The sequence below is a fragment of the Pseudophryne corroboree genome, chromosome 6 (assembly GCF_028390025.1).
Source record: "Pseudophryne corroboree isolate aPseCor3 chromosome 6, aPseCor3.hap2, whole genome shotgun sequence".
NCBI lineage: Eukaryota > Metazoa > Chordata > Amphibia > Anura > Myobatrachidae > Pseudophryne > Pseudophryne corroboree.
In genome coordinates, this window is record NC_086449.1 from 747,099,890 (window position 1) to 747,116,825 (window position 16,936).

General features: G+C 46.4%; 1 protein-coding gene across 7 annotated transcripts in view; it reads right to left on the bottom strand.

Annotated features, from left to right (window-relative positions):
- RNF213 (ring finger protein 213) overlaps window positions 1–16,936 on the bottom strand; it is a 680,515-nt gene that overhangs the window by 220,703 nt on the left and 442,876 nt on the right. For all 7 annotated transcript variants that reach the window (XM_063928518.1, XM_063928521.1, XM_063928520.1 and 4 more), the window contains one exon: window positions 12,321–12,439. In XM_063928518.1, coding sequence (XP_063784588.1) covers window positions 12,321–12,439 — 119 coding nt within the window. The remainder of the gene's footprint in view (window positions 1–12,320; window positions 12,440–16,936) is intronic.

The window sequence follows — 16,936 nt, forward strand, 5'->3', positions numbered from 1 at the left end:
TCACTCTCACTCAAAAGTCCATATTTCGGAATATTCCGTATTTTGGAATATTTGGATATGGGATACTCAACCTGTATATATGTATGTGTGTATATATGTATGTGTGTATATATATATATATATATATATATATAAAACAGGATGTCCAGCTCTCCCCTCAATAGCCCGTACTGCGCCGGGTGCCCGCATGCAAATTTCATAGAACATCTATAAATGCAGCACTCCTGACGTCTTCAAAGTACACTCGTGGGCACATATTAAGCTGGCAACATTTCAGTGCCCTTTATTAGCGTGGCACTTTCATCCGGTTACCTGACAAAAGGGCCACGCTAATAAAGGGCACTTAAACGTTGTCAGCTTGATATGTGCCCACGAGTGTACTTTGTTTGAAGACGTCAGGAGTGCTGCATTATAGATGTTATATATATATATATATATCTACACATATCGTTTGACACCTCCAGTCCTGTGCTGACTCGAGCGAACAGGGCCTTGTGGCCCATAGTCTCCGCAGACACGCAACTTCCCTTTAGGCACAAAACCCCCATGATGTGCTACAGGAGGGGTCGGAACATCCGTGACATGCTGGCACACACCGACATTACAAATTTCCCCAAAGTTCCAGAGAGGCCCTCGAAGGACACTTTTATTACTAAGAAACCTGGCTGTTACCGCTGTCTGGGTTGCACTACGTGCACCCATATGTTGACAGGTTCGGTGTTTAAATTACCCCTAACCGATAAAAAGGTCCACATTCGCCACACGGTGTCCTGTACATCTACTTACATCATGTATCTGATAGTATGCCCGTGTGGCTTGTGCTACGTGGGCAAGACCATCAGATCCTTACGTGAACGTATGGCCCTGCACCGTTCCGCGATAAAAGCAGCGCTTACGGGCAAGGCGTCTGACCAACCAGTGGCCAGACACTTCTATGAAGCCCATCATACCTTATCCGGCCTCAAACACATCATTATAGACCATGTTCCCAAATCGCTGCGCGGAGGCGACAGGGAGGGCCAGCTCCTCAGGAAAGAAGCGACCTGGATCTACAACCTTGGCACCATTCACCCTACCGGGTTGAACGAGAGGATTGTTTGGAGTACCTTCGGTTGATATACTACCCAGCCCCACAGACTTTTAGCCATAATATCTTTATCTTGGCGAGCGCAGTGCCCTTGTCTGAAGGACATTATTTGTTTATTATTGTCTATTATTGTGTTTATTATTGTGTTTGTGCATGTTTAATCTTTTTCTACATCTGGAAGGCACTGCCCCCTCCATACATTTCACTATTATGAGCGCTCTGCACCGCTGCTCCTTTATTGTCCAGCATGGGTTTAACGCTGCTCCTATTTTTCACAGTAATGCATGCCCCTGTCATTTCAGGTCTCCAGTCTTTACCCTTGTCTTTTATGCCTACATGCCTACAGCTCTATCTGGACCTGTGGTGTCACTGCACTTGACACTTTTTCCTTTCAGCCGCACGACCGCTGGTGTATTTTCTCCCCGGCGTTACCTAGCAACAGGCCGGCTCTGACACTGCACAGACGCGTCCACGCGTCATCTCTCAGCGCGACTCAGCATCCACAGCGGATCTCGGAGCGGCTGCACGCACCTGGTTTGGCGGGTCTCTCTCTTCTTAAGGTGAGTCACTCTTTCCCCACACACTTTCTCACATCTTGACAAAGGGGTTTAATTCCCCGAAACGTTGATGGATACTACATTGATGTCTTAAATACAATTTACTTTTCTACAAGACCCCGAGTGCCGCAGGTTTTTTTCTCTATCTGATCTCACACTGAAGGCACCAGGGCATTTTCTTCCATGCAGAGGAGTGCCGGGCTGTGTTTGCACGATATATATCTACACACATAAATATAGCGTACTTGGACCAACACTCTCCCTGATAACTAATTAGCCTGATTTCTTGAATTTTATATATACAGGTTGAGTATCCCTTATCCAAAATGCTCGGGACCAGAGGTATTTTGGATATCGGATTTTTCCGTATTTTGGAATAATTGCAAACTATAATGAGATATCATGGCGAAGGGACCCAAGTCTAAGCACAGAATACATTTATGTTTCATATACACCTTATACACACAGCCTGAAGGTCATTTTAGCCAATATTTTTAATAGCTTTGTGCATTAAACAAAGTGTGTATACATTCACACAATTCATTTATGTTTCATATACACCTTATACACACAGCCTGAAGGTCATTTAATACAATATTTTTAACAACTTTGTGTATTAAACAAAGTGTGTGTACATTGAGCCATCAGAAAACAAAGGTTTCACTATCTCACTCTCACTCAAAAAAGTCCGTATTTCGGAATATTCCGTATTTCGGAATATTTGGATAAGGGATACTCAACCTGTATATATATATATATATATATATATATATATATATATATATGTATATATATATATCTATCTACAGACCAAACAGCAGCACTTTCGGACCTCATTTCTGATGAAGGTTGTATAAACCGTAACTGTTGATTGGCTTCTTGTGGTCTTCTTGTGAGGTCCATGAGTGCTGCTGTTTGTTCTGTATATCTAAACTGAAAGGCACTTGACGGCACTCCACAGGCTTTTAAATTAGTGTAAATCTGTACCCTAAAGTACTCCTGAAGATCTGGATACCAAGCCCTCCTTGGCCAGTCTGGGGCAATGAAGATTGCTCAAACTCTTGTTCTTATTATTATTTTGAGAACTTTTGGAATCAGTGGAAGTGGAGGGAAAACATATACCGACCGAAACACCCACTGGGTCACCAGTGTATCCACTGCTATTGCTTGAGGGTCTCTCGACCTGGAACAATATCTCTGAGAATTCTTGTTTAGACTAGATGCCATCATGTCTACTTGAGGAAATCCCCCCAAAGACTTGTCACCTCTGCGAAGACTTCTTGGTGGAGGCCCCACTCACCTGGATGGAGATTGTGTCTGCTGAGGAAGTCTTCTTCCCAGTTGTCCACTCCCGGAATGAAAATTGCCGACAGAGCTCTAACATGTCTTTCTGCCCAGAGGAGAATCCTTGTCACCTCTGCCATTGCCGCTCTGCTTTTCGTTCCGCCTTGCCTGTTTATGTACGCGACTGCTGTTACATTGTCCGACTGGATCTGCACGGGATCTTGAAGAAGATGTACCACTTGTTGAAGGCCGTTGTAAATGGCTCTCAATTCCAGAACGTTTATGTGAAGGCAGGCTTCCTGACTTGACCATTTTCCTTGGAAGCTTTCCCCTTGTGTGACAGCTCTCCAGCCTCGGAGACTTGCATCCATGGTTATTAGGACCCAGTCTTGAATCCCAAACCTGCGTCCCTCTAGTAGGTGAGAACTGTGTAGCCACCACAGGAACGAAATCCTGGCTTTGGGGGGGGACAGGATTATTTTCCGGTGTAGGTGGCATCCGGACCACTTGTCCAACAGGTCCCACTGGAATACTCTGGCATGAAATCGGCCAAACTGTATGGCCTCGTAGGCCGCTACCATTTTCCCCAACAACCGAATGCATTGATGGATCAACACGCTTGTTGGTTTCAATATTTGTTTGACCATTTTCTGGATTTCCAGAGCCTTTTCCACTGGAAGAAATGCTCTCCCTACTTCTGTGTCCAGAATCATCCCTAAAAAGGACAATCTTGTCGTCGGTTCCAACTGCGACTTTGGAAAATTCATGATCCACACGTGTTGTTGGAGTATTGACAAGGAGAGTGTGATGTTCTGCACCAACTGTTCCCTGGATCTCGCTTTTATCAGGAGATCGTCCAGATAAGGAATTATATTGACTCCTTTTTAACGAAGGAGGAGAAGCTGGCAAGGTCGATTTGAAAAATCGGCATGGGGGGACGTCTTGAAACTCTAGTTTGTACCCATGAGACACTATTTGTAAGACCCATTGGTCCAGGCCAGATTGAATCCAGATTTGGCTGAAAAGTTTCAGACGTGCTCCCACCCGAGCGGACTCCCGCAAGGGAGCCCCAGCGTTATGCTGCAGATTTGGCAGAAGCAGGGGTGGACTTCTGCTCCTGCGATCCAGGAGACGCTGCGGATTTCTTTCCTTTTCCCCTTCCTGCAAAAAAAGGGGAGACCTTTGGCCTTTTTGTATTTGTTGGGCCGAAAGGACTGTATGTGAGAGTGATGTTTATTTTTCGCTGGTGTCGGAGCATAAGGCAAGAATGTCGACTTACATGCGGTAGCCGCCGAGACTAACGTATCCAGCCCATCACCAAACAAGGCCTCACCTTTATACGGGAGAGCCTTCATATTTTATTTTGGAATCTACATCAGCATTCCACTGGCGAATCCACAACGCCCTCCGAGCTGATACTGCCATGGTAGCGGTTCTTGATCCCAAGAAAACAATATATTTCATGGATTCTAGTATGTACGCAGCAGCGTCTTTGATATGACCTAACGTTAGGAGTATCTCGTCTCCATCTATTGTGTCAATGTCTAATGACAAGTTTTCTGACCACTTTTCAATAGCACTACTCACCCACTCACAGACAATGGTAGGCCTGAGTATTGTCCCGTTGGCCACATCAATAAATCACCTCACTCACTTGCGGTCTGTCGGCTCCTTAAGTGAAGCCATTCCAGGCTCAGGGAGAAACACCTTTTCTCTTTTATGACAGGGCCCTGTCTAAAATGCGGGGTGACTCTCACCTTTTTTGGAAAAAGGTAAGCTGCCTGAATTCCTTTTGGCAATCTGAAATTTCTTTTCAGGTTAAATCAGACCTGAGGTGGAGGGAAAATTACATTACTTCTTTACTAAAGTAAACCCTCTCCTTATGGTAAAAGAGGGGGCTTCGTAACTTCTAACACCTCCTTTATAGCTAAAAATAAGAATTTACTTACCGATAATTCTATTTCTCGTAGTCCGTAGTGGATGCTGGGAACTCCGTAAGGACCATGGGGAATAGCGGCTCCGCAGGAGACTGGGCACATCTAAAGAAAGCTTTAGGATCACCTGGTGTGCACTGGCTCCTCCCCCTATGACCCTCCTCCAAGCCTCAGTTAGGATACTGTGCCCGGACGAGCGTACACAATAAGGAAGGATTTTGAATCCCGGGTAAGACTCATACCAGCCACACCAATCACACTGTACAACTTGTGATCTGAACCCAGTTAACAGCATGATAATAGAGGAGCCTCTAGAAAAGATGGCTCACTACAACAATAACCCAAATTTTTTTTTTTTTTTTTTGGTAACAATAATTATGTACCAGTATTGCAGACAATCCGCACTTGGGATGGGCGCCCAGCATCCACTACGGACTACGAGAAATAGAATTATCGGTAAGTAAATTCTTATTTTCTCTGACGTCCTAGTGGATGCTGGGAACTCCGTAAGGACCATGGGGATTATACCAAAGCTCCCAAACGGGCAGGAGAGTGCGGATGACTCTGCAGCACCGAATGAGAGAACTCCAGGTCCTCCTCAGCCAGGGTATCAAATTTGTAGAATTTTACAAACGTATTTGCTCCTGACCAAGTAACTGCTCGGCAAAGTTGTAAAGCCGAGACCCCTCGGGCAGCTGCCCAAGATGATCCCACCTTCCTTGTGGAGTGGGCATTTACAGATTTTTGGCTGTGGCAGGCCTGCCACAGAATGTGCAAGCTGAATTGTACTACAAATCCAACGAGCAATCGTCTGCTTAGAAGCAGGAGCACCCAGCTTGTTGGGTGCATACAGGATAAACAGCGAGTCAGATTTTCTGACTCCAGCCGTCCTGGAAGCATATATTTTCAGGGCCCTGACCACGTCAAGCAACTTGGAATCCTCCAAGTGCTTAGTAGCCGCAGGTACCACAATAGGTTGGTTCATGTGAAATGCAGAAAACCACCTTAGGTAGAAATTGAGGACAAGTCCTCAATTCTGCCCTGTCAGAATGAAATATTAAGTAAGGGCTTTTATATGATAAAGCCGCCAATTCTGACACACGCCTGGCTGAAGCCAGGGCTAACTCGTCACTTCCATGTGAGATATTTTAAGTCCACAGTGGTGAGTGGTTCAAACCAATGTGACTTTAGGAAACTCAACACAACATTGAGATCCCAAGGTGCCACTGGAGGCACAAAAGGAGGCTGTATATGCAGTACCCCTTTTACAAATGTCTGAACTTCAGGCACTGAAGCCAGTTCTTTTTGGAAGAAAATCGACAGGGCCGAAATTTGAACCTTAATGGACCCCAATTTTTGGCCCATAGACAGTCCTGTTTGCAGGAAATGGAGGAAACGACCCAGTTGAAATTCCTCTGTAGGGGCCTTCTTGGCCTCACCCCACGCAACAAATTTTCGCCAAATGCGGTGATAATGTTTTGCAGTTACGTCCTTCCTGGCCTTGACCAGGGTAGGGATGACTTCATCCGGAATGCCTTTTTCCTTCAGGATCCGGCGTTCAACCGCCATGCCGTCCAACGCAGCCGCGGTAAGTCTTGGAACAGACAAGGCCCCTGCTGGAGCAGGTCCTTTCTTAGAGATAGAGGCCACGGTTCGTCCGTGAGCATCTCTCGAAGTTCCAGATACCAAGTCCTTCTTGGCCAATCCGGAACCACGAGTATAGTTCTTACTCCTCTCCTTCTTATGATTCTCAGTACTTTTGGTATGAGAGGCAGAGGAGGGAACATATACACTGACTGGTACACCCACGGCGTTACCAGAGCGTCCACCGCTATTGCCTGAGGGTCCCTTGACCTGGCGCAATATCTGTCTAGTTTTTTGTTTAGACGGGACGCCATTATGTCCACCTTTGGTTTTTCCCAACGGTTTACAATCAGGTGGAAGACTTCTGAGTGAAGTCTCCACTCTCCCGGGTGAAGGTCGTGTCTGCTGAGGAAGTCTGCTTCTCAGTTGTCCACTCCCGGAATGAACACTGCTGACAGTGCTATCACATGATTTTCCGCCCAGCGAAAATCCTTGCAGCCTCTGCCATTGTCCTCCTGCTTCTCGTGCCGCCCTGTCTGTTTACGTGGGCGACTGACGTGATGTTGTCCGATTGGATCAATACCGCCTGACCCTGAAGCAGGGGTTTCGCTTGACTTAGGGCATTGTAAATGGCCCTTAGTTCCAGAATGTTTATATGAAGAGATGTCTCCAGGCTTGACCATAAGCCCTGGAAATTCCTTCCCTGTGTGACTGCTCCCCAGCCTCGCAGGCTGGCATCCGTGGCCACCAGGACCCAGTCCCGAATGCCGAATCTGCGGCCCTCTAGAAGATGAGCACTCTGCAACCACCACAGGAGGGATACCCTTGTCCCTGGTGACAGGGTTATCCGCTGAAGCATCTGAAGATGCGACCCGGACCATTTGTCCAGTAGGTTCCACTGTGCGTGGAATCTGCCGAATGGGATTGCTTCGTAGGAAGCCACCATTTTTACCCAGAACCCTTGTGCATTGATGCACTGGGACTTGGTTCGGTTTTAGGAGGTTCCTGACTAGCTCGGATAACTCCCTGGCTTTCTCCTCCGGGAGAAGCACCTTCTTTCTGGACTATGTCCAGAATCATCCCTAGGAACAGAAGACAAGTCGTCGGAACCAGCTGCGATTTTGGAATATTGAAAATCCAATCGTGCTGCCACAACACTACCTGATATAGTGCTACACCGATCTCCACTGTTCCCTGGATCTTACCCTTATCAGGGAATCGTCCAAGTAAAGGATAACTAAAATTCCCTTCCTTCGAAGGAATATCATCATTTCGGTCATTACTTCAGTAAAGACCCGGGGTGCCGTGGACCATCCCTACGGCAGCGTCCGAACTGATACAGTTCTGTACCATAACCTGAAATACCCTTGGTGAGAAGGGTAAATTTTTAACATGAAGGTAAGCATCCTTGATGTCCCGAGACATCATGTAGTCCCCTTCTTCCAGGTTTGCAATCACTGCTCTGAGTGACTCAATTTTGAATTTGAACCTCTGTATGCAAGTGTTCAAAGATTTTAGATTTTAGAGTTTAAAATCGGTCTCACCGAGCCGTCTGGCTTCGGTACCACAATAGTGTGGAATAATACCCCGTTCCCTGTTGCAGGAGGGGTACCTTGATTATCACCTGCTGGGAATACAGCTTGTGAATGGCTTCCAAAACTGCCTCCCTGTCAGCGGGAGACGTCGGTAAAACAGACTTTTGGAAACGGCGAGGGGAATACGTCTCGAATTCCAATTTGTACCCCTGAAATATTATCTGAAGGATCCAGGGGTCTACTTGCGAGTGAGCCCACTGCGCACTAAAATTCATTGAGAACGGGACCCCACCGTGCCTGAACTTGTAAAGCCCTAGCGTCATACTGAGGGCTTGGCATAGGCGGAAAAGGGTTTCTGTTCCTTGGAACTGGCTGATCTCTGCAGCCATTTTCCTCTCCCTCTGTCACGAGCAGAAAAGAGGAACCCTTTTGCCCGCTTGCCAACCAGGACTGCGCCTGATAATACGGCGTCTTATTTTGAGAGGCGACCTGGGGTACAGCCCCTCTTTTAAGGCAATACTTCCAAATGCCGTTTGGAATCCGCATCACCTGACCACTTTACTGGAATAATTGGACAACGCACTTATACTTGATGCCAGTCGGCAAATATTCCGCTGTGCATCATGCATATATAGAAATGCATCTTTTAATTGCTCTATAGGCAATAATATACTGTCCTTATCTAGGATATCATATTTCCAGTCAGGGAATCCGACCACGCCAACCCAGCACTGCACATCCAGGCTGAGGCGATTGCTGGTCGCAGTATAACACCAGTATGTGTGTAAATACATTTTAGGATACGCTCCTGCTTTCTATCAGCAGGATCCTTAAGGGCGGCCATCTCAGGAGAGGGTAGAGCCCTTGTTTTTACAAGCGTGTGAGCGCTTTATCCACCCTAGGGGGTGTTTCCCAACGCACCCTAACCTCTGGCGGGAAAAGGTATACTGCCCATAACTTTTTTGAAATTATCAATTGTTATCGGGGGGAAACCCACGCATCATCACACACCTCATTTTATTTCTCAGATTCAGGAAAACTACAGGAAGTTTTTCCTCCCCAAACATAATACCCCTTTTTTTGGTGGTATTCATATTATCAGAAAAGTGTAAACTTTTTCCATTGCCTCAATCATGCAATGTGTGGCCCTATTGGAAATCACGGTTGTCTCTTCACCGTCGACACAGGAGTCAGTACCCTTGTCGGCGTCTGTATCTGAGGTAACGGGCGCTTTAGGGCCCCTGTATGAGACATCTGGACATGCACAAGCTGAGTAGCCGGCTGTCTCATGTCAACCACTGTCTTTTATACAAAGCTGACACTGTCACGCAATTTCAACAGTACATCCACTCAGGTGTCGACCCCCTAGGGGGTGACAACACTATTTCAGACACTCTACTCCGTCTCCTCATCATTTTTCTCCTCATACATGTCGACACCAACGTACCGACACACAGCACACACACAGGGAATGCTCTGATAGAGGACAGGACCCCACTAGCCCTTTGGGGAGACAGAGGGAGAGTTTGCCAGCACACACCAGAGCGCTATATATATATACAGGGATAACCTGATATAAGTGTTTTTCCCTTTATAGCTGCTGCATTGTTATATACTGCGCCTAATTTGTGCCCCCCTCTCTTTTTTTAACCCCTTTCTGTAGTGTAGTGACTGCAGGGGAGAGCCAGGGAGCTTCCCTCCAACTGAGCTGTGAGGGAAAATGGCGCCAGTGTGCGGAGGAGATAGGCTCCGCCCCTTTCTCGGCGTCCTTATCATCCTTTTTTTGTATGTTTTGGCAGGGGTTAAATGCATCCATATAGCCCAGGAGTTATATGTGATGCATTTATGTTAGCCATATAAGGTTTTTATATCGATTTATTGCGTCTCAGGGCGCTGCCCCCCCCAGCGCCCTGCACCCTCAGTGACCGGAGTGTGAAGTGTGCTGAGAGCAATGGCGCACAGCTGCGGTGCTGTGCGCTACCTTATCTGAAGACAGGATCGTCTTCTGCCGCCGATTTTTCCGGACCTCTTCGCTCTTCTGGCTCTGTAAGGGGGACGGCGGCGCGGCTCCGGTGACCCATCCAGGCTGAACCTGTGATCGTCCCTCTGGAGCTAATGTCCAGTAGCCTAAGAAGCCCAATCCACTCTGCACGCAGGTGAGTTCGCTTCTTCTCCCCTTAGTCCCTCGATGCAGTGAGCCTGTTGCCAGCAGGTCTCACTGAAAATAATAAACCTAAACTAAAACTTTCACAGAGAGCTCAGGAGAGCCCCTAGTGTGCACCCTTCTCGTCGGGCACAGAAATCTAACTGAGGCTTGGAGGAGGGTCATAGGGGGAGGAGCCAGTGCACACCAGGTGATCCTAAAGCTTTCTTTAGATGTGCCCAGTCTCCTGCGGAGCCGCTATTCCCCATGGTCCTTACGGAGTTCCCAGCATCCACTAGGACGTCAGAGAAACATGTTTTGAATGCTTTTTTGCTAACTTAGGACCTATTCCCCAGGAATCACTAGTGTCGACACAGGAATCAGGGTCCGTGTCGGTATCAGTTTGTACTACTTATGCAAATTTGTATGTGACCCAGAAAGGTCCCTGTGGATTAAAGCAGAACTATTTAAAATCACATCTTCAACAGATTATTTTCATTTTCTGTATGAGATTCAGTCCATTTTTTTCCCTTGGTTTCTTTTGTTGTATGGTTGGGGTGTGACTACCCCCAAACGTTCATAGCAGCAGCATTAGAGACACAGCACCTGAAAGCGCCCGATCTTCCATTTGTTTGGTAGATTTCCTTGCAACCTCTTACTGATATGATTCACACTATCATGTAACCTTTCACCCAGTCAGGCTCTTGGTGTCATATTACACCTCTGTGTCCCTAACATGTCTCCACAGAGTTCCCTGCCACAGACATGTCACACACGTGCAGAACCACACCACAGACACTCCGGAACTTATAGGGGGACAGACCCACAGTAAAATCTGTCAGAGGGACACAGATGGGATTTGCCAGCTCACAACCCAGCACCAGTAACACAATGTCTGTGAACACAAAATGCCCACTGACATTCAGCGCTTTTATAATGTTAATCACACAATTATATAGCACCAAATTCACTGTGGCCCCCCCTGTTTTGCACCCTGATACTTGTTCAGTAGTGGAGGAGGACCAGCCTGAGGAGAGAAAATGGCGCTGAGCAGTGTGCTGGCTGACTGAGGAGGAAGCTCCACTCTTCAATGGTGTGTTTCTCCTCAGCTTTTATGAGGTAATTTTTTTATACTGGTGGGGGTAGGACTGTGCTTCAGCAACTTATGCCCCTTATTTATGCCAGTTTCCATAGGTTTCATGCTGCCCGGGGCGCCCCCCCGTGCCCTGCACCCTGCAGTGCCTGTGTATGTGTGGGCAACATGGCGCGCTGCGCTCCCGCCAGCCGTGCAGTACCTTTAGCCGTCACTTTCTTGATTGAAGATCTGTCTTCTAACACTCACCTACCTTCTGACTTCGGGCTCTGTGAGGGGGGTGACGGCGTGCTGTGGGAGTGAGCATCTAGGCACGTCTAGCATTCAGTTCCCTTCAGGAGCTAATGGTGTCCTGTCAGCCAGAAGCAGAGCCATGAAACTCTTTAGGAAGTTGTTTCCTACTTCTGCCCCCTCAGTCCCACAAAGCAGGGAGTCTGATGCCAGCAGATCTCCCTGAAAATAAAAAACCTAACAAGTCTTTTCAGAGAAACTCAGTAGAGCTCCTCAGAGTGCATCCAGTCGACCTGGGCACATTTCTAAAACTGATGTCTGGAGGAGGGGCATAGAGGGAGGAGCCAGTTCACACCCAATGAAAAGTCTTTAGAGTGCCCATGTCTCCTGCGGATCCCGTCTATACCCCATAGTCTTGATGCCGTCCCCAGCATCCTCTAGGACGTATGAGAAATAACAATCATTTATTCAAAATCAGAATAAATTAGCTGATTATTAATCTATAAACAACTGATTGGCCTGAATAAATCTTGTTCGATTACTTTTACATCTACATTTCACTTATTTAAAAAAAATACATATTTTTGTATAAGGAAATCTTTTAATCCATATGATATTTTTACAAAACATAACCTGCCAGTAAAGAACATTAATATTTGATTACATTGTTATTGGTTTACTCTATTTTTATAAAGTAATACTGTATATTAAGGTGAATTGCGAACAGATTCAACACAAAGTGTATGTTTCATGTACTGGTAATGTAACCCATTTGCAGCATTGTCTAATTAGCCAGTGACTAATAAGTATGAGTAAAATGATGCAAGTCTACAACGCAGCCAGTTATAATAGGCAAATTGTACATATCCTACCTCCACGGAAGCCCACGTATGATGTCCCTCCTTGCACTCTGGGCAGTTTGGTTATAAAGTAGACAAATACAGACACTTTCTTCAGGTCCACTTTGTTGATTTCATTCACAGCAGAGTACCTGCATTGATACAAAAGGATATTCTCGTGAAGATTTAAAAAAGTAGAATTATGTAATAAACTACACACCTACAGGCTCATGTCTGTTAGATGCATTTTACTTCAAAACCTCAGCGGCAGTGAGTCTGCTAAGTGGGAATGACCCTAGAGCCAGTGCAATGGGGAAACTTGGATTTAAACTTTCCTGTAAACTTCTCCAGGCGGATAGGGATTCCTAAAAAAGGATTCACTCTCCATAAACGTTACACTCTACAGTATACAGTGATGATTTTTATGATTACAACTATCAAAAGAACCAACAGGTCTATACCGCTGGAAAACAAGAGGAACACAAAGGGTTTCTACCAGTGCTTTAACTGATCAAATAAAAAAAATAAAAAAACACAAACAAAATCAATGCAATACAGAAGGAGCCATTTACCTTCTGGAATGCCCGTGATGCCTACAGTATATAGATCAAATAAAAAGGAAAAGCTTATCTTTAACATCAGAAATGTCTCACCACCCAGAGTCTCCAGCCACTTTCTAAACACACAACGGCCATAAGGACTAACCTTCTGTAGCATAAAAAAGTTATACATCCCTGTAAAGGCGGTGACCACATCACTACAGTATTTATTAACAACAGAGGCTACATGGATACAGCAATTACAGTAAGAATGCCAAACATTTTTTATCTAAATAATGATTTTGGTTTGGGTTGCACAATAATACTGTTATAACATCAATGATCAATATTCCGTTTCAAATAAAAAACCCAGATTCCCAAACCCCCAAAAATTCCCCTTTAAAAATGCATACAGCAATATACGTCATACATATACATTTTTTAGGACATTCACTTTATTATCTGTTTAGTACTTAATTATATTATTAGGTTCTACACACCGCATCACGGTGCCGCTGCTACTGTATATGCAGCAACGTTCTTGCAGGACACATCTGTACCAAAGATATTTTATATTTTAACTTCATTTTAAGTGTTTTGATACAATAAAACCAAACAATTTAGAGCATTTAAACCCATAAAATCACATCTAGCACCATCCTTGAGAAAGTCCTATAAGGTAGGGTATCGTAAACACAACAGCACAATTCAGACAGGAATCTCCGGTCAGTATGACCCTACTCGCTTTCCATAACATATCAGTGACATTATCCCATGAGGAAGCTGCACAGATGGCAGTGACCTAAGGGACACAAATGGACATTCTAGCGGGTCAGTAGTATGGCAGCAAACAGCAACAGGATAGAGCAGTCAGGTGGTGCAAGGTTTGTGCTTCTCGTCAAAAAACTATAAAAATAAGAATTTACTTACCGATAATTCTATTTCTCGTAGTCCGTAGTGGATACTGGGAACTCCGTAAGGACCATGGGGAATAGCGGCTCCGCAGGAGACTGGGCACAAAAGTAAAAGCTTTAGGACTACCTGGTGTGCACTGGCTCCTCCCCCTATGACCCTCCTCCAAGCCTCAGTTAGGATACTGTGCCCGGACGAGCGTACACAATAAGGAAGGATTTTGAATCCCGGGTAAGACTCATACCAGCCACACCAATCACACCGTACAACCTGTGATCTGAACCCAGTTAACAGCATGATAACAGAGGAGCCTCTGAAAAGATGGCTCACAACAATAATAACCCGATTTTTGTAACAATAACTATGTACAAGTATTGCAGACAATCCGCACTTGGGATGGGCGCCCAGCATCCACTACGGACTACGAGAAATAGAATTATCGGTAAGTAAATTCTTATTTTCTCTGACGTCCTAGTGGATGCTGGGAACTCCGTAAGGACCATGGGGATTATACCAAAGCTCCCAAACGGGCGGGAGAGTGCGGATGACTCTGCAGCACCGAATGAGAGAACTCCAGGTCCTCCTCAGCCAGGGTATCAAATTTGTAGAATTTAGCAAACGTGTTTGCCCCTGACCAAGTAGCTGCTCGGCAAAGTTGTAAAGCCGAGACCCCTCGGGCAGCCGCCCAAGATGAGCCCACCTTCCTTGTGGAATGGGCTTTTACAGATTTTGGCTGTGGCAGGCCTGCCACAGAATGTGCAAGCTGAATTGTACTACAAATCCAACGAGCAATAGTCTGCTTAGAAGCAGGAGCACCCAGCTTGTTGGGTGCATACAGGATAAACAGCGAGTCAGATTTTCTGACTCCAGACGTCCTGGAAACATATATTTTCAGGGCCCCGACTACGTCCAGCAACTTGGAGTCCTCCAAGTCCCTAGTAGCCGTAGGTACCACAATAGGCTGGTTCAAGTGAAACGCTGAAACCACCTTAGGGAGAAATTGAGGATGAGTCCTCAATTCCGCCCTGTCTGAATGGAAGATCAGATAAGAGCTTTTACAGAATAAAGCCCGCCAATTCTGACACGCGCCTGGCCGAGGCCAGGGCCAACAACATGACCACTTTCCATGTGAGATATTTTAACTCCACAGATTCAAGTGGTTCAAACCAATGTGACTTTAGGAACCCCAAAACTACATTGAGATCCCAAGGTGCCACTGGAGGCACAAAAGGAGGCTGTATATGCAGTACCCCTTTTACAAACGTCTGAACTTCAGGAACTGAAGCTAGTTCTTTCTGGAAGAAAATTGACAGGGCCGAAATTTGAACCTTAATGGACCCCAATTGTAGGCCCATAGACACTCCTGTTTACAGGAAATGCAGGAATCGACCTAGTTGAAAATTCCTCCATCGGGGCCTTACTGGCCTCGCACTCCGCAACATATTTTCGCCAAATGCGGTGATAATGCTTTGCGGTTACATCCTTCCTGGCTTAATCAGGGTAGGGATGACTTCATCCGGAATGCCTTTTTCCTTCAGGATCCGGCGTTCAACCGCCCTGCCGTCAAACGCAGCCGCGGTAAGTCTTGGAATAGACAGGGTCCTTGCTGGAGCAGGTCCCTTCTTAGAGGTAGAGGCCACGGGTCCTCCGTGAGCATCTCTTGAAGTTCCGGGTACCAAGTCCTTCTTGGCCAATCCCGAGCCACGAGTATAGTTCTTACTCCCCTCCGTCTTATAATTCTCAGTACTTTTGGTATGAGAGGAAGAGGAGGGAACACATACACTGACTGGTACACCCACGGTGTTACCAGAGCGTCCACAGCTATTGCCTGAGGGTCCCTTGACCTGGCGCAATACCTGTCCAATTTTTTTTTGTTTAGGCGGGACGCCATCATGTCCACCTTTGGTTTTTCCCAATGGTTTACAATCATGTGGAAGACTTCTGGGTGAAGTCCCCACTCTCCCGGGTGGAGGCCGTGCCTGCTGAGGAAGTCTGCTTCCCAGTTGTCCACTCCCGGAATGAACACTGCTGACAGTGCTATCACATGATTTTCCGCCCAGCGAAAAATCCTTGCAGCTTCTGCCATTGCCCTCCTGCTTCTTGTGCCGCCCTGTCTGTTTACGTGGGCGACTGCCGTGATGTTGTCCGACTGGATCAGCACCGGCTGACCTTGAAGCAGAGGTCTTGCTTGGCTTAGGGCATTGTAAATGGCCCTTAGCTCCAAAATATTTATGTGAACTGATGTCTCCAGGCTTGACCACAAGCCCTGGAAAAATCTTCCCTGTGTGACTGCTTTCCAGCCTCGCAGGCTGGCATCCGTGGTCACCAGGACCCAGTCCTGAATGCCGAATCTGCGGCCCTCTAGAAAATGAGCACTCCGCAACCACCACAGGAGAGACACCCTTGTCTTTGGTGACAGGGTTATCCGCTGATGCATCTGAAGATGCGATCCGGACCATTTGTCCAGCAGGTCCCACTGGAAAGTTCTTGCGTGGAATCTGCTGAATGGAATTGCTTCGTAGGAAGCCACCATTTTTCCCAGGACCCTTGTGCACTGATGCACTGACACTTGGCCTGGTTTTAGGAGGTTTCTGACTAGTTCGGATAACTCCCTGGCTTTCTCCTCCGGGAGAAAACACCTTTTTCTGGACTGTGTCCAGGATCATCCCTAGGAATAGAAGGCGTGTCGTCAGGATCAGTTGCGATTTTGGAATATTGAGAATCCAACCGTGCTACCGCAGCACTATCTGAGATAGTGCTACCCCGACTTCCAACTGTTCCCTGGATCTTGCCCTTATCAGGAGATCGTCCAAGTAAGGGATAACTAAAAACTCCCTTCTTTCGAAGGAGTATCATCATTTCGGCCATTACCTTGGTAAAGACCCGTGGTGCCGTGGACAATCCAAACGGCAGCGTCTGAAACTGATAGTGACAGTTCTGTACCACAAACCTGAGGTACCCTTGGAGAAGGTTAAATTGGGACATGTAGGTAAGCATCTTTGATGTCCAGAGAGACCATATAGTCCCCTTCTTCCAGGTTTGCAATCACTGCTCTGAGTGACTCCATCTTGAATTTGAACCTTTGTATGTAAGTGTTCAAGGATTTTAGATTTAAAATTGGTCTCACCGAGCCGTCCGGCTTCGGTACCACCAATAGTGTGGAATAGTACCCCTTTCCCTGTTGCAGGAGGGGTACCT